The following is a 25114-nucleotide window of genomic DNA, read 5'->3' as shown; positions in this document are numbered from 1 at the left end:
TTTGCTTTCGATATAAATTAATGAATATCAGTGGCCCATCGCCTTTACAGAAACGTGATGGTCTGAGGGCTATTGCTTACTGCGTTAGATCCATATGGTCAGGGCCAGGTTGTGGTCGTTAATTTTGGGAAGGGGGTTGATTACTTTCCGCAGCTCTCCTTGGCGGTATGCAATACTTTTCAGCAGAAACGCGTCCCAGGGTTAATGTGCGTAAAGAAAAGGATTTTTAAAGATATTAATCAATTATTTTTAAAATTGCGCGATAAGCTGGTAAAATGGAGAACTTTCATTGAAGACTTTAATAACTAGCATCTTCATATTAAAAAGTAAAAATCGTCAACAAAGTTCGTTTTCAAATAAGCCTTAGATTTTCAATTCAATAATACTCAAAGTATTTTATTTACTAATTGCTCTATCAAACAACAACAACCAGTTAAGCGAAATAAATTCCTAAATTTTCCGAAAAATAAATTAACAACAAAAGAATAAATGGGAATTTAAAAAAGAAGAAAGAAATTAGTAAGAGTAGTTTGTGTTACCACGGCATATAATGATACACTAACGCTGGAGGCGACAGCATATGAAGAAACGCTGCATTTGTATCATGTAACGGAAAATTAAGTAAAGGTGGGTGAATAAAATTTTATAAACTAAGCATTACCTAAGCAACTACTTAGGATATCATTTTAACACCAATTTGAATGTGTCTTACGTCAAGGATAACGTGAGAGACCGATTAAAGATTTTCAAATCCTATCTCTAATCTACCAATCAAATAGCATCATCCTCGAAGTACTCTCAACAATATTATACTTAATCTTTCTAGATATTTGTTTAGAATAAAGTCGATTTTCAAAGTAAAAATAAAACGCCTTGCTTTTGCATAAAATACCTTTTTCTAAATCGAATTTTTCGCGAGGTTTATCACAGAGTATATCCTGATTCAGGATTCTCATTTAAATGCTTCTTTGCACCGTCTAATGTCGCTCCTTTGCTCCTTTCTCTTTCCTCTTACGTGAGTGATTTATTTACACTTGGTAACTTCATTTCAAGCCGCGGGAAGGGAAGCAATGCATCACTAGGAGACGCGTAAACAAAAGCACCTAAACGTGAGACCACAATGAACTTTTTTAAATTATTCCATTCAGATGCAAAGGGGGGTTGTCGTTTGCTTCAAAGATCACACGTACACATGAATCTCGAAAACAATCTCTTCTAATCCAAGGGACAACGCATTATACAGGAGATTTAACGGAGTACAGTTTTTATTGGCCAGGAGAGAGGTAAAAAAGAAATTCCAGGCCTTAAGTCGGCTATCATCTTGGCTATCACATTCTCAATTCTTATCATGATTTTTACTGCTTATAAATAGTCTACAAAGGTATAAAAATAATTTGAATACAAATGTAAAGTATACAAATGGTTTTGAATCGATTTCTCCTTCCCTACTTCATTAAAAAAATATTCGGGATCGAAAGCCACAAAAAAGGATATATTCACTTGTTAATTGTTCAGAATGAAGAGAATTTTCGTAACGCATGCCAAAATTGGACAAGTATTCCACAATTTCCTTATGGATGAGATTACTAATACATTAATACGTCATTTAACTGGAGTAAAATAAAAAAAGCAAACATAATAAAAATTAAACCGAAAATATTTATGTGTTAAGGGGTAGAATATCCCATATTTGTCGTTAATATTTCAAGAACAATTATTAACCACACTTTCAGAACGCAATACAAGTAGATAGACGATTTTTGATACTTGGAATTTCCATAAACTTAGGAAAGATGTGCCAGGTTGGTTTAAATAGGTGAATGAATTTCCATGGCAAATGAAAGTTCTAAAGATTATCGGCACGAAAAACATAACATTAATGAATTTAGAATGAAATTGAAGTTTTTGGACGACCTTTTACCCACGAATGAAATACTCCACGCAGTTTTTCGAAACATTCGGATTTTATAAAATATTTTCGAAGTCTTCGGTAACCAACAAGTGGTGAACCAATACAGTGTCACTATCAAGGGTTCTGAGGCGGAAAAATTCCTCACATTGAGAAATAGCTATTACTTGCTAGACCTACGAAAGCGATACTTCAGAAATCAAGTGGTCCACAGGATGGTATACAAGTAGAGTAAAGGTTGTAGACACACAAATAGTGAATGTGCCAAGCTGGTGTTATGAAGTGATGTCAATCACCGTTCACCATTCATATGAGTGACTCAATCACGAATCGTCGATCGTCGGTCACAACCGATGTCATTCACGACCGATGTCGGTCATGAAAAATGTCACCATGATACGATATTACTGTCACCAAGAAAACGGGAAACGTGGATTTGACATGAAATAATGCACGATCACCCGCTCAATGATTCATTCCAAAGATTAGTTAGGATGGGTGAGGCTAGAGCTCGTGAGAGAGTTACTTCGGAACAGGCGAGCGAACTTGATTCATCCAGGGTAAAGGCCGCTCCTTTCCCAGGAGCATCTTCTTCTTCGAGGATTCCTTTGTTTTTAAATTATTTTCGGATTCTTAAGCGGGTGGCCACCATGGAGACACTGATCTGGTGTAAAACCCGAATAGAATCGACCTCAGCTATCCGCCGGAAGGGTATAACAATTTTCAACGCAATCAAACGGGGAATTCTCCCAGAACAATAATAGTGCCTCCTGTACTATTCTATTATGATTTTAAAAATTCAAAAAAATTAAAAAAGGGGCCCGGCGATGATGTAAAATGATGCCAGCGTTTATCAATAATTCATGGAGGAAGCGAAAAAAGAAAAGAAAGAACAGGGAATCAAGGAGATCAAGATTAATGGAGAAGAAACAAACGTGATACTATTCACGGATGACATTAAAATCATCGGAAGCAATACGGAAGACCTGCAGAACTAGATGACCAATAGAAAAGTGAAAATTGGTTGAAACATGGTTTGAATGGAAAAAGTGAAAAATTGAACAGTGTTTCAGCAATGCAATAAGAAAATAAATAGGAAGAAAACCAGGATCATTTTAAGCTGAAGAGAGAGAACTGTGGCTGAAATTCGTCACAAAGGAGAAGGATCGGAGCAAGTGGAGTCATTCACATAACTTGGGAGCATCATTGCCAGGGATGGTATACAGAAGACATCAAACGTCCTATAGCCCAAGCTATGATGAAGGGTTTGGTGCTTTCCCGGCGAATGCTGTTGATAAAATCTTCACGGGAAATCAGCCGGGTCAGGATGGACATTGCTGCCAACGTTTCAATGGCCTTCTCTGCCATCGCCTTCAGGGCGAATGATGGACCATCCACCAAACGTTGGCAAAGAGGCCGTCACTATGCCAGAAGAGCTTAAGACTAGAGACTAGGAGACAGTATTTGAGAACATTCGAGTGGGAAATGTCACTCAATGGTACAGAAGCTATCAGCAAGAGTGACAGAAAAGAATGAAAGCATTAGAGACCTGTTTGCTGTTCGAAGATGCTAAGGATAAAATGGACGGACGGGTGAGAGATACGGAAGACGAGAGAGACGAATATAGAAGAAGATACAGAGGAATATCAGAAGACAGACACTATAGAGAAGAAAGGACACCATGGATCACTGTACGCCACGGAAGAACAGGATGGATTGAACGAGAAAAGGCATTTACTTGTGAAATATAATGGAAGGATAAATTGATAGTAAAGGCCTCAGAAGGAGACAAAGGGACAGGTATAAAGGACAGATGAAGAAGTACAGGGGAAAGTGGAGCGTCAGGGAGGCAATGGAACTAGTTTCGGAGAGATGGGGAGAAACGGAGGAGTGCAGTTCACTGACTCTATTCGGGTTTTACACCGGATCATTGTCTCCATGGTTGCAACCCGGTGTAAAACCCGTGAATAATTTACAAACAAGGGAATCCTCGAGAAAGGAGATTCTCCTGGGAAAGGAACTGCCCTTGCCCCTTACTCTGGACGAGTCAAATCCGCTGCCTGTTGCGAAGTAACTCTCTCGTGAGCTCTAGCCTCACCCATCCAAACTAATCTTTGGAATGAATGACTGAGCGGGTGATCCTGCATTATTTCATGTAAAAATCCATGTTTCCTGTTTTCTTGGTGACAATAGCATCGTAACATGTTGACATTTTTCGTGACCGACATCGGTCGAGAATAACAGGTTGTGACCGACGATTCGTGATTGAGTCACTCAAATGATATAGTGAACGGTGATCGACATCACTTCATAATTTCATCCTAAATTGATTAATTTTATGCGATTCTTTCCGATAATGTTCAGAGATTTCAGTAGCGATGAAAATCCATTCAACGATTCAAACCGACTTGAGATATCGTTAATACGTTAAAGAAAATTCCTTGTATTTCGTTCTGAATGTGTAGTTAATAATTATTATTAAAATATGAAAGACAAATATGGGAAATTCTTCTTCTTAACCCATGAATAATTAGGGTTAATTTTTATTATTTTTCATTCTAATTAATGTTAGTCTACTCGAGTGTTGTATTAATGTATTCGCAATTTCATCCAAAAGAAATTAGTGGTAAACTTGTCCAATTTCGGCTTGCGTTAAGAAAATTCTTTTCGTTATGAACAATTCACAAGTGAATATATCGTTTTTTTGTGGATTTCGATACCGAATATTTTTTTATGAAGTAGGGTAGGAGAATCACTCTTAGGACTGCAATACTAAGTATGTGTGTGTGCTGTTATGATCTCTTTTAATTGCGTGTGGACCAACCTCTCCATGGCGATGATCTGCTGCTTCTGGTGCTGGTAGTGGTACATTTGCGCCGACTGCGCCAGCCGCCGGTCCCCCGCAGACAGAGGGGACGTGGACCCCCCGGAATGCGGCGTGGGCGACACGGAGGACGCGGCCGCCGCGGCAGCCGCCACCGCCGACGCCTCCTGATTGGGCCCCGTCACGCCGTACGCAGGATACTCCACATCCGCCGCCGCCTTCGCGTTCCTCTGCAACCTGCAAAGTGTGCGGAACAAAATCACATCATCCATTGGTCTCCACACAACACCCATTAATCTTCTATATTATTTCTACTGTATAGATACCTTTTTCTCAACTTATACGCAACCAAACTCTACAAATGAGGTACCAAATTGCACAGAATTTATCAGAGAACATGCGACGGCATATCTTCCTTCCTAAATATTGCTATTGTTTTCTAAAATAGGTTTTTAAATGATAAAAAAAAACAAAAAAACAATAAAAACAGAAACCGGTAAATATTCCTGACGTTAACGGCACACAAACTGATACATTTGTTCATTTGCAACAATATCTCGCCTTCTTTAAATAACTTTTATCAAAATGCGGCTGATTCCACATTCAAGTCTCCTGTAGAGACGTAAGTATGAGTCATCATGTGCGTTTAACAGAGGATAGTGTAATTACTTCCAATGTTGTGTTTAAATAGGTCCTCTGACCTCAATTTGTACATGAACATTACAATTGAATTTGTACATAAGACCCTGTCTATTTTTCTACATTTTAAAATTAGAAACGCGCCTATCCCTCTGTGGACATGCATTGAAAAGAGCGGGGGAAGCCCGCTGGGAGCGGGCGCAGCACGCTCGTATAATAATATTCATATATATTTATTTGCGATTTATGAAGGAATGAATCTTTAGTGGGCCTTTCTATAATTGTTCAAGTGTTGTCATAGTGGACGGCGCTTTCAACTACCTAAAAAGACTACGAGCTATTGTTCGGGGGGATTCAATGTTGTTTGAATGCCTGAGTAGATGGAAAACGGGTATTTTAGTAAATAAATTCAACCGTATAAGGAATGATATTGTGGAAGTTCGGCATATAGGAATTAAAGCTCGCATTCCCTCGAGCATAAGCTCCTAGTCTTTTCAGGTAGTTGAAAGCGCCGTCCACTATAACAAAACTTGGATAATTAGAAAAAGGCCCCCTAAGGACTCATTCCTTCATTCATTTCACATCATTCATTGGTCTCCACACACCATCCATTAACATCTTGTGCATTCTGAAACATTCTGATATTGAAATAAATGCCGGCCTCAATGGCAGTGGGATAAAGACCCCGACTGCCAAACGAGAAGCCGCGGGTTCGAGTCCCACATGGATAGGTAGCCCGTATCCAAGGCATGGTGGTTCGTACAAATATTATTGCTGCATCGATGAAAAACCCCTATATAAAAGACTAGCGTGCTGTTTTCGGTGGTATGGGGACAAAAAAATTAATGAATAAAAAAGGTACTTAATAGTCCCTACTGTTTAGTAGTTGCTAATCTAATTATTATTCTCTACATGTTAATTCTTGCGTGAAAGTGCAACAAGCTTTAATTGCTTTAAGTCGAACTTCCATAATATCATTCCGGATAAGGTTGAATTTGTTTACGAAAACATCCGTTTGCCATCTACTAAGGCATTCAAGCAACATTGGATCCCCCCGAACAATAGCTCGTAGTCTTTCAAGGTAGTTTTAAGCGCCATAGCAAAACTTGAATAATTAGAAAAAAGTCCCACTAAGGACTCATTCCTTCATTAACCGCACAAAAAGCTCAACAATTTTGAAATATAGGAAAAACGGCAGTTTATATTCATATCGATAGGCTAAAATATTTTCATACTACTGGTTAATTTCAATGGAAATGCGGGATACAACACATTTGAAGAATTTGCGGGGGTTAACCTGAAAAAGAGAGTTGGTCTCCCCCAAGCCAAATCAAACACATTCCACAAAAACTAAATATACGCGAAGTTTTGAAATTCTTTCTTGTTTTCCGTGGGGCCTGCCCAAATCGTGTATACACGAGGCTTCGGATGGCTTCATTTCCTCTCGCTGAGTTTCAATCCTCCTGCGAGCCAATCAGGAACCACCGACAAGGGCATGCCGAGAATTTGAAAGCGTCAGAAGGGAGGGAGGTCCACACTGAAGGCCAGGATGAATGCGAAAGCAGGCGAAATTTCGTGTTCACGAATTCGATTCAGCGGGTTTTTTTAAATTTTAAATATTTTTGGAGGATGCGTAGTTGGCTGAAATGCATAAAAGCGGCCGATTGTGGAAAATGAAGCTAAAATAAATCAAGAAAAAAACGGTAGATTTAGAACAGCAAAATATGGATAAAAGTGGAAACTGCGACATCTTCTAGCCATCGTTTATGCACTGCTAATCTGAGTTCATATTATAGAAAATTTTAGCAATACCATCAATCATAGTGTGATTTCTCTAGCTCATGCGAGGTGTAACAAGTGGGGAGGTTCTCCGTGTTTAAAAAGTATAAAGATTTACGATGATTTTTCGGTGATTCACACGTAGGTACCTTTATATTTCAAATTAGAGATAATTTTATGACGTGATCAAACAGAAAATGATTTCATCAATTATTACCATCGACTTAAGGCTTTTATCTTTAAGGTAGTACGTACCACACAAAGAATAGACTGCACTAAGACAGTATTCACTGCGGTCAAAATAATCGGTATCATTACTAAAATAAGACATTGCAATATTTCCACTGAGTTTTATTACTACACTAGTCGTTTCGTCGACGATAATTAAACTCAGTGGAAATATTGCAATGTCTTATTTCAATAATATTGAGAACTTTCACCTTATCGTGCCCAACATCATACACGTTCGGTATCATGTATAGTTGCGGTCGAAGTATGTACAGCCAAGGTTCTAGCGTTGTAAACATGATGAAGTCCACCCCCTATGAAAAAATTGTATAAACCTGTTTCAAAATTTTATACAATCTTATACATTGCTATGGCAATTGTATAAATTGTATAAAATTTGAAACAGGTTTATACAATTTCTTCATAGGGGACTGCAGTTCAACATAACCACGAATATTACAAAAGAGGATCAGTCTCAAGTCTAAATGTGTTGTCATCCACCGCGCATTTAAATAGGTTTACAGAAGTCGCCACTCGCGTCGCTGACGGACAAAAGGATCCGAGCTTCACGATGAAATAAGGTATAATGAGGAGTACTAACCGAAATGTGACGTGATCTTTCAAACTGATTACTTTTCAATGCTATTCCTTTCAATTATAATAATTTTAATGCAAAATATAGGGAAAAAAAGCGGATCGCATTGTATCCATCACCGCGCCGCGGACATTTTTGAAAACATAAAAATGAGACCGAAGTGACAACATAAATCAGCCTTCTATGGGAAAAGAACTGGGCCTTCTGGTAACCAGGTAACATTGTAACCAGGCGATGCGACGTCACTGCGGTGTCCGAGCAATTTCAGGCGCGAATATAGAGATGGAAAATTGACGACCGCGCGGAAGCCATTACGTTTCGAGAGAAGGTTTAAAAATGTTTTCGGAGGCATTCACACAAATATCCATTGCACACAGGCAGCGCATGCAGCAGGGAACGGAACTAAACGTCACTCCAGCGAACGATTCATCGACGAAACAAATATCACGGTCGCAATTGAGCAAAAAAAAAAGACACACATTACAGACAGCAAATGGAAGGGAAACAAACAAGTGCATATAGAGTAACGTTTCATGGCCGAAATGGTGCGATTAAAAAAAAGTAACAGAAAATTGAAACGGCAATTCCTCGCTATTCGGGAGTTGTTTTTCCAATCGACTAACGTCGAATGCGGCGCAATTTTCGAACAGGAAGTAACTTGATTAAAATAGGATTAATCTGTTCGAAACTGCCATTTAGTTCTCCCGATACATTATTTGCTAAGCATAAAAATTTACGGTGGAAGTCTACATTTCAAACTTCGATCAAATATTCCTGATATAGTATTTGAAAACCAATTGAATGTATACAGTTTGCATATACCGTTAAGGCCAGTTAATCTTCTACGTTTCGTCATACATATAATAAATAAATTCCGAATAACTCCCTTATTAACTTATGTTATTTCGGGAGTTATCGTCATGCATTAGACCTTCGTCCAAGAAATGACGGGCATCAAAGGATAATTAAATAATCATTACCTCTGAATGATTCGAGCTTACATCCAAGTCATAATCTCACTCTAAGACGCTTCGCGATGGCTCTCTGTATGAAGTATTTTTCAATTGAATATATGGTTGTAAATCGAAGAAAATAAAAACCCACTGATTGCAGCAATACAGTAATCAATGAAAATACTCATATACCTTTTTAATTCCTTTATTTGGCAGTCTTTGATCGCATCATAAATGTAATGTAACAACTAGTTTCCCTCAAATATTCACCGAAATGATTACTTCACCCTCACGTAAATACGCGTGATAACAGCTCACTAGAGGACCATTTGATAAGCTATCGATGTCATTAATGTCAGTATTACGTATTGCGCAGTTGCATTCTTCCTAATGTCCTTTTTTGCGCCGCGTACTTCATTGCGTCTTCTTTTTCGCACGCTGTTCATTCACCCAACTCTTATTGTTTGTTGCTATTGCTCGTGAAGTAGTCATTTTGGGAGTAGGACGAATCGTAATCATTATGATTTTAAATGGATCCTCTGCCCCTGTAACGGGTTATTTACTAGTTGAAAATCCGTCAAAAACAGGTCAGCCACAATCATTTTCCAGCAATATTCAGAAATAACACTTATCGACGAAAAAAAGGAACGGAAGAAAAATAATTAAAAACAAAGTAGGGAACGTGTCATGCCAGATACGGAACGATAAGAGACATTATCAGAGAAGTGGAATGGTAGGTCTATGATTTTCAGGAGGTATTTTTCCGAATGAAATATATTTATTTCCGGCAGGAAAAAGGTCAATTAAAATTTGGTTACGGTGTAAGATACTGCCATTTAATTTTTCTGATACGGTATTTGGTGACCATAACAATTACATGATTTAAATCCACCTTTAATTATGGACGCTGTTTATATTTTCGCCATACTTTAGAAGCTCAACCCAAAAATTAATGGAAACCAGATAGCGATTCTTAAGAACCAAACTTATACCCAAGCCAAAAGCTCATTCTATGATTTCAACCTCTCGTCGTGACGGCTACTTGCATCAATATTTCTCCATTGAATCGATAATAATTTGTTAAGGAACTAATGTCATTATAATCCCTGTAAGGAGATTCAGGTTAGATCTGCACGATATGCCGATGTATCGTGAAGTATCACGACATTTAATTATCGTTACCCAATTTTGAATTTACGCAGTCATTCAGGCAAAGTTTAGACACCCCCCACCCCGAGGAGATAAAGTCTTAAGCGTGCCCCTTACTCAAAAACAGCCACCAAAATGTACCCTACCTAAAAAAAGACCGGTATTCTTAAATGCCTTGCGGCCCCGAGTAAATTGGTTTGAGTATCATAAAAAATACCTTCAAGATCAAGATAAAAGACGAGACGGTTACTACTACTGCTGTGTAACGCCCATTACGGTGTATCTAGGTGGAGGCAAGAAGATTCACTGCGGGTGTGTTAAGGGGTTGCTTTAACGCGGCAATATAGCGGGAGTTCGACAGCAGGGACTTATGAGGCCACGGAATTACGACCACGCGCCCACGAAACGACTTTCCCTGGATTGGTAGAGGGGGCCTCAAGGTAACATGCTTTCCTGCATGCGGGTCATTCCTTCCTTGGAATTAGGTATAACCGCTATAAATACACCTCAAGTACCCGACAGTAAAAATGGCTAAGCTTCCTATAAATTAACTCTTACGAACCGTTCACCTAATATTCTCGCCACACAGCAAACGTAGTTGATATGTCAAGGGAATGCACCGAAGATAAGTATTTTGAAATTTACTCTCAAATGCACGAAAAGTTTTCACAACAATATCTGGGAATTAGCTTCCAAGCAAGGATCTGTGAAAATGATCTGTACATCAGGTAAAAAAACAAGGTAACTTTACAACGAAATGTAAAATGCTAAAACCAGTAATAAATCAAGAAAGAGATTGGATTTTTTAAAAACAAATTACATATTTACTTTAATATTAAATGAAAATTTCAAAAAAATAATAAGCATTATTACAAAAAGCTCTGGCTTAATTGAAATCATAATTCACTGTTATATTTTAATTTATTAAAAGAGCGATTTCAAATACTAATTTCAACCTCCGATAAAATACGTTATGGTCCGGAATAAATTAGTTCAACGAGCGAAATTAATGCTATAAGTACGATGGAGAAAACCGAAAGACGATCTTACTGTTTTGTTAACCTACCCTTAACATTCTACTAATGCACTCACTTGCGACAGTTATTTTGTTTCAACACGGTGTCCTTCCGTAAATCATATGTGTCCCAGCTGACTGGTTCAATTCCATTCGGTAGCTACTTTCATCCTATTAATACTGATCGAAGATGATTACCCCATCTTTATGAGGCGATATATTAACCTGACCTTCAGCTCGGACAATATCCTCATGGGAAAGGAGACAAACGTTTAACGTTCCACATCAGTCCAAGGCCAGTGATCTTTTACTAATTCATTTTTAATCCCCTTCCATCAACAGCTATAAAGTTAAAAAGCTCAATCGCTTGTATGTCATGTATCTTGCACAATAATTCATTATGCCCGATTTTTAAGCTACGACAACAGTGGCGATATCAAATAATGTGCTAGCATCATAATTTTTAATACATCACTCTTAACACAATACATATTAAACATAGGTTGATTTATGTCTCGGTTTTCCCAGTGTGTTGTGTTTCGTGTAGTTCTTGAAATACGGTGCGAGACAATAAATTAAGGTTTTTATTGAATTCATCTTTTAAATGAGGGGCGTTGAAAGCATATTATTGAATAATGTTTCTCAAAAGATATTCAGATGCATTTTCCCTTTCATGTTTCAAACTAAACGTGCCCACTTATGTCGCAATTGAAAATACTGTCGATCCTCAAAGTATCAATTTGTGCCATTACTGCTCAAATTATTTCTCCAGCAAACTTTATCACTGGTCATGGGCATTTCCCTGATGACCATTGACACTTTAACTGCTAATTGTAATTTTAAGTTAGTATTTTAGAACGTTTATTTGATAGAATTGAGAGGCAATTTACGGGTGTACCTAATTCTCATAATTCTCCTTGTGATTCAAACGCTGTGCTAGCCTTATTGTGCATATTGGTTTAGGTACGTTTACGATTGGTGACATTACACCCAATCATTATTAGCCCATATCTTCAGATGAAATGACTAACTCTCATGCAAGTGGGTAGAATTTATATTAATGAATGATTTCAAGTGTGTTATTACACATATTTTATGTTTTTGTACATTTCACCTTCACTATGGGCATACTATTCCATTATATGTCCTCATTGTGTCATAATTTAGCCCAAGACTACATAAAAACCCAACGACTATGGCTTGAAGTACTGGCATGCGTTAATCCAATGGTTTCCAACAATCCATGGAGCACACTATCTTGTATTTTGCGTCCCTCCTATCAGCATTCCTTATAATATAAGCAACTTAAAAAATAAACAAGTACGAGTCTGTGGAAGCTAATTGTTGGCCTGAATATTCTTCAAATATGTAGTCTATTTCTAATATTTTTTTGGAATGGTTATGGATTTAGTTAGGATGTATGTAGAAACAACCGAATAGACATGTGATATGATAGTAAGCAAATAAAATAAGTTAATACCCAATAGGTGGATTAAGCTTATTTAATAGTAGTCCAAATTTCATCGCTAGTTTTATTTGGGCTTCAACAAATAGTTGCTCTGTCAAAATAATTTTTTGTTTGAATCAAAAATATCCAATGATTCTTTAAAATAGTAGTGCCTCATAATATTTATGGTGGTAGTAGATTTTATCAGAAAAGTCAAAACTCAATGCAAAATATGGCCCCTCTGATTTTATTTAATAGTGATATTTCAAGAAACGAAAACGATATTAACGCAAAAAAATAGTTACAAAACAATTCCTAATACGATGCTGAACTTTTCACTTAATTTTTTCTCGGAATAGTATATATCAATTTATCATCGTATAGATTTCGTTCCGCAAAGCACTGGCAACGGGCATTGCGATGTTATCCTGCAAATAAAATGATACCCCTGTTTGGAAAACTCTAGTAATTCAAATACAACATTAGTAAGTTCTTCTTTTGATGAAATATAATCCAAGTTGAAAATCGTTCAATCACATTAGGAATCAGCAGTAAGAATCGTGTAATGAAAGCGCAATTTACCCATAGCATTGCAATTTATATCTACATTATCGGTCAGGTTATTAAAAGATCGATGGTGATCGGTTATCTTTGCCGTTATTCGTCACATTTTATTGTCACTCGGAGGCAAGATGGTTAAAAAAATTAGCGTCCTATTCTTAGTTCAGTCTGATGACGCATTTTCATTGCGAAATGAAAAATATGAAATAAAAGACGAAGGGTTCATCAGGTAACCTCCATAGGGAAAAATATAACACGTAAACGGCATATTGGTTTTAATCATGAATTCGTGTCTGAATGTACACAATGTGAATTTGTGCATCTTGCTAAAAGGGCACTAAACAAGGAGTAATTATATGGGGTGGTGTACGCATCAGGATAAAAAAATGCGGTCCGAGATCTCATTGTTTCTCAATAAAAAAGCAACTAATATGGAGAACTCACTAATATTATCATTTCGACGCTCCAGTTATCAATGATTATTCTGTTTCAAGCATCAAATTAAAAAAAAAGGAATTGATACTGGAGGAATAACTAAATTCATATGAGCACTGGCAAAATTTACATTTTCGCGATACACTCAAACGCTATTAATTTCACGTGCGAATGGTCATTAAAACCGTTTATTGTCCACAAAGATCCGCTCATTAAATTTCAAGCACGTTATGTGGCAGGATAAAAATCGATAGCGCAACATAATGCCATTGAAAATTTAACTAATTACAGATTCATTGGAATTAAAACTAATTATTGGCTCATTGTAGCAAGAAGTTTTGAAATAGAAAATTACATTGTCGTCGAATCGCTTGCATTCTGAAAGGACTCGAGCTTCATATGGAAAACACTCCAGGGACAGGGGTTATGGATGTTAATTTTCTGGCGGAATAATCTAACAGCTTTAATTCTGTTTTTTATCTTTGGTCGATATTAAAAGAAAAGTGAAATAATGGTTAATAAGTGAAACTGTAAACTTGTAATTTCCTTAATGAATCTGAAATGTACGAATAATATTAAAGTCTCATATTTTTTGTTTCGAAGCTGCCAAAACCTTTTTTTGCCGAGTTTTTTTGTTTATGAAGTTGTTACTTGTAATGTAATATAAATGCTATGCTTTCAATGTTGCCACTATATAATGGATAGGATAAATGAATATGGGGATAAATGGAACCTTCTGACAAGCCATATGGCTTAGAAGGGCCAAGTTCGTATAGGCTAATAAAGGCAATCTATATTAAAAAAGTAGCTGAAATGTGTCTCGAATGTCTTATTGAGTTGAGTATCTTTCAATCGAAACTGAATCATGATCAGCATTTAGTAAAGCGAATGACAAAGCTCTCCAATCTGTTTTCCGATCGGATAATCTTTAGCACCAACATAATTATCCCATAATCACACCCTTCATCAACTGCTCTTGGTACCTCATCTATCGCTTACCTTGGCCGTTCTTCCTTTTCAACCTGTCCTTCGACGATTATTTTCAACAGACCATCGTGGTTCATTATGTGACCGATCGAGGTGACCAATCTTTTTCAGATGGTTTTCAAAAGATTTCTTTCCTCTCATAATCCCTTTTAAAACCTCCACATTTGCAACACGATGCATCCATCTGATCTTCATCATCATGCTATAAATCCCACTGACAATCCCAATGCAACAATGGAATGACGGTCGCCAAGCACTGCGCTCGGGAGCAGCTGAAGCCAGGGTGAAGCCCGGCCTCCAAGCATCGCGTCATTTCCAGCAATCAATAATGTTTGCTTTCGGGGTCCACCGACCTCATTAAAATTGCAATCAAAGTATAATTTAAATTCCATCATTAGTAAAACCGCTTAATTTGCTCAACATGAGCTCGATTCTCTCACTGCTCGTTACGCTTAATTAGATGCCGAGGTTGCACCATCCAAATCACAAGGACTCTTCAATTTAGGGACACAATCACATTTGATTTCAATAGCAAAGCTGATTATGAATTAAGCAGAATTTTTTCGGTGTTTTCGCATGCATTAGCCGTCGGAATACCATGAAAGTTCATTCACAGCCAACTTAGCTCCAGCTATGGAAATTAATATTTATTTTATTATAACAGATTCCTGCTTTTCCCCATAACTCGAATCAATACATAACCTTTGCCCTTCCGCCTAGTGTAAACTCATCCATCCCTTCATCTCGTTTAAAAATAGCAGTAAATGATTTTGGGCAGAATTATTTTTTGCGATAAAATACCAAGGGCAAAACTCGAACGACATCCTATAACATCGCTACAACGTAACATGGGCTTCTCTCTCGAATTCAAGCTAATTATTTTTCTGCTCAGCCAAATTTGGATTTCCCTTGATGCGGACGACAATAAGTTAATGACCCTTGCTCTTCATAAGGCTAAATCTGACGATATCCTTCGGCTTTCAGAAGTTCGAGTATAATGGCGATCGTCCGTGGACTTCAACTTGGTCGTGGTCGTGTCTTGTGACCACGAATGTTGCTCTATAGATTTTGTGCCCATCGCGCATTTTAATGTGTTTACAAAAGTCGCCTCTAGCGTCACTGACGGGCAAAACGATCCGAGTTTCGCGGACATATAAGGTATAATCAGGGAAATTAACCTAAATTCACATTCTTGATAATATGATCAATCTAATTTATAGTTTTTTCAATACTAGTATACCAAAATACCACGCTGCAGTGGCGCCGGCTCCATGGGGCCAGAGGGGGCCCGGGCCCCTTCAAAAATTCGTTATGGGTGTGAAGAAATAATGTGTCAGGCTTGTCGATTTTCCCCGGAGTGCCCAGATATCGAGATTCGAGTTATCAGGGTTCTAATGTTGATCATATGACTCTTTTAAAATGCTTAAAAAACTTAAAACTCACTACTTATAAAATTTCCCGGGGCTAGATCCCCGGTTTGGACCCCCTCAATATTTTTTGTAAGCCTGCATCCCTGCTTGAGGGCAATGGCTTACTGCTTCAAGGAACCCAGTCTTGGAATTAAACATCTTCATCAGCATTTCCTCACAATAAAGTGCTAATTACTTCAAGTTAAGACTTACTTCCAATATTTCATTATTATAACAGATTCAATCCAATATTCAGATCCAATTTATTTCTGGCTTTTTCCATCTGCCAAAGCACAGTTGTCGGTATGTATAGGTAGTGGCGGATCTATTGGCTAAGGGGCCCCCCTCTTGGGTATCCAATTTACACTAGATAGAATGGTAAATTTTTCCGACCCCCACTATTGCTGGAATTTTTACCGCCACTTAGCCCCCCCCTTGTCCCTATCCTGGATCCGACATTGAGCATAGGTATTCGAAAAAAATATTTATTAGTCAAATAAAATGAGAAAGAATAAGTTAAGGAAAGAAGTAGTATAAAAAAGTACACTTTACAAAAAACATTGCTAGAAATTATGGTTGAGAGGAATTGCATCAGAAAAATTGATCAGGAAGGTCAATAATAGATGATCGAAGAAGCTTTAGCGAAGTTGGGGTGATTTCCAAGAGAAAAAGTGAAATTATGAGCATTGTAATGGAATATTTTTTGCCAAAGGTCAAGTTTTAAAACCACCACCAAAAATTGTGCGAATATTCGTGCAGAAAATAGAACCTGTTCTAATTTGGTTTGTGGATTGGTACATTTTCCGTTCCGGTCCACCAAACTCGTTGATTTATTTTTAAACATAAAATGTTACAGGTTTATGTATGTACTATGTAAACGACTTTAACAATGCAAAATCAGCAACGTTACTCTAAGGCAAGAAATTGGACTTTTTTTAACCAGGTCCTTTTTTTGTGTGCCTGTCCGGATCTACGTGGAGGTGTTGTCGAAGAATTTATCCCGTTACGCTCTAAAAAAAAGGCAAACAGCCATGTCTGTTAAACCACGTGGGCGCATCGCAGATTATGTGTGACGAGATTTCCTGGGGAGGTTTGTCGTTCGGAGGGTATATATATTTTTTTGACATGATTTTTTTCTTTCTCCCCTCCGGATCCATTAATGCCTCGTGTGACGTCAATTCTCGCGCCTGACGCGGAAACTATAAGTGACAGGGGAACGGAACTTTATGGATGGTGGGGAGGTTGGAGGGGGGGGGGGTGGAAGGAGAGTGTTGAAAGTGTTACGAGGGCTCTCGGGGGGGACATATAAAAACCCTTCAACTCGAGCTAACTCCAACTCCAAAATCCTTGACAGGCTTGCGATCGTAAAGGGTTGTTAATCGTTTAGCAGTGCGGCGATAGTCCTCGTGTGGAGTGGTGGGTGGAGTAGGCAACGTTAGAAATTGACTCAAGGACCTTAATCACAAGTTTTCCCATGCAGGTACTGCACGAGAATATAAATGCTATTTTTCATCGCCCATTTCCTTACACCTACGGTGGGTTTTCGCAGGTTTTTCACGCCCCCTTCCAATGCGGGCGTTTGCCTGCACTGGTTTTTTTCCAATAAGGAGGAAAGTCAATATCTCTAGCAGTGGCGTAACTAGGAATATGCTTTGGGGGATGAAGGGGGTTAGTGGAGGCAATCCCCCCAGGAAAAGGGGAGTTCAGGAAAATGTTTGAAAAATAACATGCCTGAATATGCATTTTACATAATTTTGTCACTTACAATTTAACTTTTAGCAGAAGCAGTTATTATGTATCATATCCAGACAAGACTTTCAAATAATTTCGTGATTTCTCTGAGTCTTTGGGGGGGGGGGGGATACAACACCTCATCCCCCTCCCCCAAAGTTACGCCACTGATCCCTAGGTTTCACACACGTTTGTTCACTTATTTTAACACTTGGTAAATGTAACCTAGTTCAATTTGTATTTTTGTTGTTTTTTTAAAGCATACATACGACGAGGGACCCAAAAATAACCGGAAACAATTTATTTTTATTCAAAATTTAATTTTTCGTGTTACAAACGCTAGTCACCTTCGAAGCACTCTCCATTTAAACCGATACATTTGTTAAAACGTTTTTCCCACCGCGCGAAACACCTTTGGTACTCGTCGTTTCCGATGCCTTGCAGTACCGCCTTCGATTCCACTTTCACCTCCGTAATGGGATGAAAACATTTCCCTTTCATCAAGATTTTCATCCGGGAAACATAAGGAAATCACAAAGTGCGAGATCTAGTGAGTAGGGTTGGTGAGAAAACAGTGTCATGCAATTTTTTATCAAAAACTCAAGTCGCGGCAAGCAGCAACACGTGCCGCATTTTGATCAGGAGGCAGCAAACGGGGGATGAATTTCGACGCGATTCGTCTCATTTGCTAATCTTCAGCTTAAATTCACATAAATGAACTCAAAGAAAGACCAGATTATTCAGCGAGTTCGTAAATAGTTCTACGCCTCTTATTCTGGAGCACAAGAGCACGATTTTTTCTACATTTTCATCAATTCTGGACCTGGAAGGCCGGCCCGTGCGTTGAATGTCTTCGATCGACATGTTGTCGAATACCATTCGTGCATTTCAGTTCTTTTTAAGGCGTGTTCTTCATAACCTTTTGACAAAATATTAACCGTGTCTGACTAAATTTTACCGAGTAGAGAACAAATTTTCAACGCTGCACGCAGTTCTCGAATATCAGCCATTCAAAAAAATCGAAGAGATCAAAAAACTATTCAAATATAAACTGTCACAGGGGTTTGCTACAATCGTCTAAAGCCACGCCGACTCGAATACTGACTCAGAAAATGATGAAATAATACCCAACTAGAGGGAGAACCCCAAAATACAATAGTTACGTGTACAGCAATTTCCATCCGGTTATATTTGGATCCCACCTCGTATCTCTATTGTAAAAATTTGAAAGTATTTAAAATCAAGATTAACTTCGCAATGAAGGAATATTTCTCGGGTTTCTCACCGGGTGTAGTTTTGGGTAATTGCTCCCAGCGTTTCAACGGCTGAGTCTGCCATCATATATTATATAGAGGTAGAATCGTTACGGTAAATATTCTACCCCTATCCCTGAAGACATAATATAATCATGGCAGACTCAGCTGTGGAAACGTTTGGATCAGTTACCAAATACCACACCCGATAAGAAACCCGAGAAATGGTCTTTCAATCTATGCGCCGGGAAAAACTAATATTTGACACTTAACAATGAATTCCTCTGCTGATATTTTATGTTTGACGAGGGGTAAGGAGGAAGATGGAAATATATCGTCCTAATCTCGTCCGATAAAGACAAATTATTATTATTATTATTATTACTGTGACAGCTTAGCCTTCGAACATGAACTCGATGTCCTTTAATAGAACAATCGAGCGAAGAACGGCAAAGAGCCTCCTACCATAGAGTAAGTATATACTTACTCTATACTCCTACTTAATAGGCCAGAGACTACAGATTCAGAACCTATATCAGATCTTGCCGACCTGCATACTCGATGAGTGATTCAACCCGGATGTTGCAGCACTTAAGTAGCAGTCCTCCAGATGGATATGTGGGTTTTGGGGGCCAGGAGCTCTCCGCCCATATTCCGCGGTTTGCCACGACAATCACTCCACAATTCTCCAATCACATCTACCTCTCTATCCGAGTACTGATCCTTCTCTGCAACGACATTACCTCAATGATCTCCCAATTCCATTTGGCATGAACCCGGCGAGGAAACCAAGGCGAAAAGAGGAGCGAAAAAGCAATTAAATAAAAATTAATTCCCAATAAAAAGCAAATGTATGAAAACAAAGTAAGTTTTTCAAAAGAAATCCCCGATTTCCTCGTCTTTAAGAATAAAAAAATACTCATCGTAGAGAAAACATAACTTATCATTACATAAAGTCGACCGTGCAGCGCTGATCATTCCATCAATGAGAAGGAGAGGGGTGAGCGACTGAAGCGGATCAAAATTATCTCAAAAATTTCATCTCTCATTCATTCAATTTCTGTCCGAAATCAAAACTAAAGTGACACGGAAGAAAATCCTCAAGCCCACTTATAAATGCTCAAGATAAAAGATTCAGTCGAGATTTCAATGCGAGGAAGCAGAAAAAACTACATGTAGAGAAATCGTGAGTGCGTTCGACATTTCTTTATCCAAAACGTGCGCTGTCAAAAGCATTTGTATATTTTTCCTTGGGCTCAATGGAACCCTGCATTGGAACCATGACCAAACATTTTAACAACTCGGCAAAGATAGGAATTACTCGGTTAAACCAAAAAATGTTATGCTTTTGCGGACCAGTTAGAGAGAAATACCGAGTAAAAGATATCTTCATTGCACGAAAACGTTTATGTGGTTCACAGATTTTTATTATCAACCGACCCAAGTTTGAAAATAGAATAGTGTCTTGAAAATTACCTTGCCAAAACCTGCTTGGGTTAATGATAAATGCCAACTTAAAAATGCTCAAGATTATACATCTATGACCAATGCTAAAATTTTTCCGTTACTTGCAGGGGAACGTATCATAAGAGCTAAGGATAATATATGAAATATATTAAACAACTCCCATTCTCATTAAATACATTTCCATGCATCTCGGTGGTGGAGAGATATTACAAATTTAGAAAAAAGCTTTGCGAAAGAGAACGTTTTAAGAGATAAAAAAATCCTCAGAGGTTTATCCATTCACCGAGCGCAAACGGATATGAATCAAAATTACGTGACTTTCATTTTTCGATTACATCTCCACAACGATTCAAGTCGGTTCAACATTAACTTTTCCCTCACGACGCATAAATACGCGAGGAGGGAGTCCTCGAAAAACTACCACGTACGGAAATGAAATAAAACAGGAGAGGGAAGGAGGAAAGAACGGATTCTAAAGAGGAAAACAGGATGGGAACATCGAATCGGTGTAATCCGCTCAGGTAAGCGGATTGCTTACGCGAAAAAATAAGGCAGGACGTTTCTTTTCGTGCATGATAAATCACACGCCTACTCTAACGAAATAAAACACGAAAAGGACGCCCACTTGCGACTACTCCGAAAGAGAAGGATGTTCTGGAAGGAACGTGAGATTTTTACAGTCACTTGAGCACGCGGGAATTTGTTCCGATAACGTGGATTCCGGAATATTTTACTCGAGAGAATGCCGCCATGTCTGACATAATATAAATGGCAAAACCCGCCACTGCCTGCTCTATGTGCCTCTCTATGTTTCTATGCCTCGGCGCAAAAGACGATAATACGAGGGCGTGTTGAAAAGTAAGGTCTCCACTTTATTCTACTCCACAAAATCTATTTATTCTCAACTTTGCGTATACCCTTTGGAAAGGCTGATCATTTACCTATTTTCTACTTAGTCGCCTTGATGATCAATTACTTTTTGCATCCTTGTAACCAGCTTTTTAATACCGGCGTCGCACCACTCTCCCGCCGCGTTGCGAAGCCAACTGACGTCTCCGTCTTACACTTACTTGTCTGCCTTGTTATTTCTGTCCCCGAATGAGCTTTTTGAAGGCGGGAAAAACGTGGTAGCCCCTCGGGGCAACTTTCGGGCTGTAAGGAAGCTTTTTTGACGTTTGCGTCGTGACGAGCTGAAAAATTGCACTCACATTTCATTCCTAATTATATTTTATTTTGTCAATACTCATTGTAACCTATCCATCAATTGCTAAACTACCCCTCCACATCCAAAAATGGTGTAAATTTACGTGTAGTTCCACCTCGAAAATGACGTAAGTTTTAGCAACATTGGTTGGTTAATAAATATAACATTCTGCGGGCCATACACACGCTTTTCTGCCACTTCAGCTTATCCAATGTGAAATACGGTTTCTAAAGTATCGTCATTCTCTAAATGACGCGACCGCAGGGATTCCTTGCATATGTCAGGGTAGAGCTCGACCCGGACAAAGCCAAAGATGTGTACATGTCACACAGGGCATAGAGGGCAATGGGATCATTTATTTTCCCTGGGGCCACTTCGCATTTGAATTTTTTTAAATTTCGGCGTTTCCACAGGTTAAATAGGAATTTGCTGATCCACAACAATCATTAAGGATATTTACTGAAATAGAAGTCATCCCAATGTCGTTTAACAAGTCCTGTTATACTTTCCATGTGTAATTTATGTGGATTATGCTGAAGTTGAGTAAATTTAACTTATGTGGCATCTTGGGTTATCAGGCTTTTGTTTTGAGAATTATGATAGGCTTTTGAAGGAAGTGAAAGGCTCCAAAATCTGACTCAATATTTAGTTCTTACTCTACTTCAGTGGTTTAGATCTTAGGCTCACCTTGAGTGTGAGTTGAGTGTTCTCGTTCCACAAATCAACTCACTTGAGCTAGAGTAGTTTTGGTAACTTTTGGTAATCAGAGGCAAAATATACCAAATAATATATTTGAAAAATTCTTCTCTCTCATGTTTTCCCGATCAGCGATTCTACCATTAATGGTGCACAAAATCACTCGAGAGTCTCCTCACACATCATATAAGTGTTTTTACGAGACGTCCGCGGACATTTTGTAATTTGGGGACTTATATTGAGTATAGCATCAATTTATCTTTAGTTTAGTCTGAGTGAGCTTTAGCTCTCGAGTGAGGTGTCTAGTGGCGCCGACTCCATGGGGCCAGAGGGGGCCCGAGCCCCCTCAATAATTCGTTATGGGTGTGAGGAAAAAAATTGTCACGCTTGTCCATTTTCCCTGGAGTGTCCAGATATCGAGATTCGAGTTATCAGGGTTCTAATGGTGATTATATGACTCTTCTAAAATGCTTAAAACACTTAAAACTCACTAATTATAAAAATTTCCCCGGGCAAGATCCCCGGTTTGGGCCCCCCCAATATTTTTTGTTAGTTGGCATCCCTGGAGGTGTCTCAGTGCCAATATGGCAACTGAATGGAGTGTGAGTCAGGATGAAGGCTAGAATAGTGTACTGGTATACGGTCCTACGATGCAGATGACACTACGACGTACAAACTTTAAAGGAACAAATATATATGAAAAGACGTTGAATCTTCATAGACGTCATGCCTCCAATATCTCCAGGTTGCGTCATCTCCCACCGAGTCATCACTATATCCTATATTATAGATGAGGTGCTAGACAGAAGGGGAACTTACGGCGAAGTGGGTTCGGAGCGCGGACAAAAAAAAAGAAATCGAGCGAATGTGGGGTGAGTTGCGTGGGTCGGAATCCGTTGGCGAGAGGAACTCATTTGCAAAACTATTTCATTATTCGTCGAAGGGGCCGCCCCGCGCATTCCATCCCGCGTGATCTTAATTCATTCTGGAGGCGCGTGATGCGAATCTATGCGGAGTCTTCAAACTCCCCGATGAAAGATCTGGCTGAGGGGCGAGGGAGGAATTCTTGGAAGGGTTTTAGGGGGGGGGGGGCGAGGGGTGGAGATGGAAGAGTGAAACGGAATACGCTCGCTCTAGGGGTGAACCAAACATGCAGAAGAGAGAAATAAGGAGAACAAATGAGCATTGAATGCCATTGTGCACTGCAAAGGACAAGAGATATTTGAATAAATACCAAAATAATCATGTGTATATTGTGGCATGACACAGCGCATTGTTCTTGTCGTCTGTTTTATTTATTTGTTGTATTCTGAATGCCACGTTTGGACACGTGGCGCTGGCGGTAGAGAGTGCATGCAGCGAGAAGGACCGAGAGCATTTTTCTCATTCCTTTTTCGGGATTTTTATATTTTAATATAAGACACGGTTTCTGGCGTTACTTTGTGGAACTGCTTCATCATAAAAAAATAAAAAATTACTTTGTTCTATTCCAGACTTTATTTTAAATAGTACGACCCGGGTTTCTGCATATCAGGATATCAAGCACATGCTATCATGATAGCATGATACGCAGAAACCCGGGTCGTACTATTTAAAATAGTGTGGAATAGAACAAAGTAATTTTTATTTTACTGTTTCTATTGTACTTTGTTCCCACACTCAGGAAGCAGTGGCCACGTAGCCACGGTTTTTTTTTTTACCAAGTAACAACCCTCCCCCCTTGAATTTTTTTAAAAGAGGCGCCTAAAATGAGTAAAATGGCCTCAATAAATAACTTTTAATAAATAATCGTAAACAATTACTGTTTTTGAGTCCTAAAAATCACGTTTTCAACACCATATATTCTAATTTTTTTCCCAAATCCCAAATGTTTTCTATACGCTCGCTAAACCCCCCTCATTTCAAAATCCTGGCTACGCCACTGTCAGGAAGTGTATGTAAGTCTTCCTTTACATTTGTGATCCAAGCTTTTCCGCATAAACGAATATGTGCTTATACCTTAATTTTTATCTTTGAATACATTTTTTTTCTAACATCGACTGTGTCCATCTCCTTAGGGCTCCACCTGCGGTGATCTCCCCGGTGAATACCATATTTTTATTCTTTTGCGGTTATCACCGGAACCTCATAGTTTTGGTAACAATATATTATAAAGTACTATGGGCTGTTATTCTTTTTGCCAACGAAATAGATAAACAACGCAAGAAAACATAATCCGTAAGTGGGACTGAAAGTTTCTCAGGAGAATAAATGGTGCTGTGATGGATGCAAAAATACGGAGAATAAGGACAAATGCTGAAATAAACGAACTATTCGGACATCGTATCGTTCATGAAGCTTTGCTGGGCTATGAAGGAACAGCGCGCTGCAGCGGTGATTGCCAATGAGTTATATCGTTGGTTTTAGGTGCATAACATAGTATTCTCGCTGTCCTCATTTACATGGGAGGATTTGTAGGCTGCCGTGCTGGAAGACGAAGACTAAGAAAGAATATCTTTAGGGATGATATGCATAATATGAAGAGACAGGCTGTGGGATGAAGTAATTTGTAGGCACACCCACATTGGAGTTGAGGAAATGAAGGAAGTGAAGGGGTGTGTGTTGGGGGGACGCATGACTCTCATTCGATCCGTCGTTTTTGGTGAAGGATTACTATTACGGACAACGAAAATTCTACATCTACATAATACCCTGCGAGCCACCTCTAGGGTGTTTGGCAGGGGGTGACAAATCACCAACATACAGCATGCAGGAGGACCACCACATGCACACCGCACGGTCATAGAAATATTACGCATACTAGCAAAATATACATGCTTATTCATAAAAAAAA

At 38.7% G+C, this 25114-nt stretch overlaps 1 protein-coding gene across 1 annotated transcript in view; it reads right to left on the bottom strand.

Annotated features, from left to right (window-relative positions):
* Positions 1–25114, bottom strand: part of LOC124159780 — a 777878-nt gene that overhangs the window by 24641 nt on the left and 728123 nt on the right. Inside the window, exon 6 of the mRNA XM_046535698.1 lies at positions 4734–4970. Coding sequence (XP_046391654.1) covers positions 4734–4970 — 237 coding nt within the window. The remainder of the gene's footprint in view (positions 1–4733; positions 4971–25114) is intronic.

Source organism: Ischnura elegans, chromosome 5 (genome assembly GCF_921293095.1).
Source record: "Ischnura elegans chromosome 5, ioIscEleg1.1, whole genome shotgun sequence".
NCBI lineage: Eukaryota > Metazoa > Arthropoda > Insecta > Odonata > Coenagrionidae > Ischnura > Ischnura elegans.
This window is presented reverse-complemented; position numbering and strand designations above follow the sequence as displayed.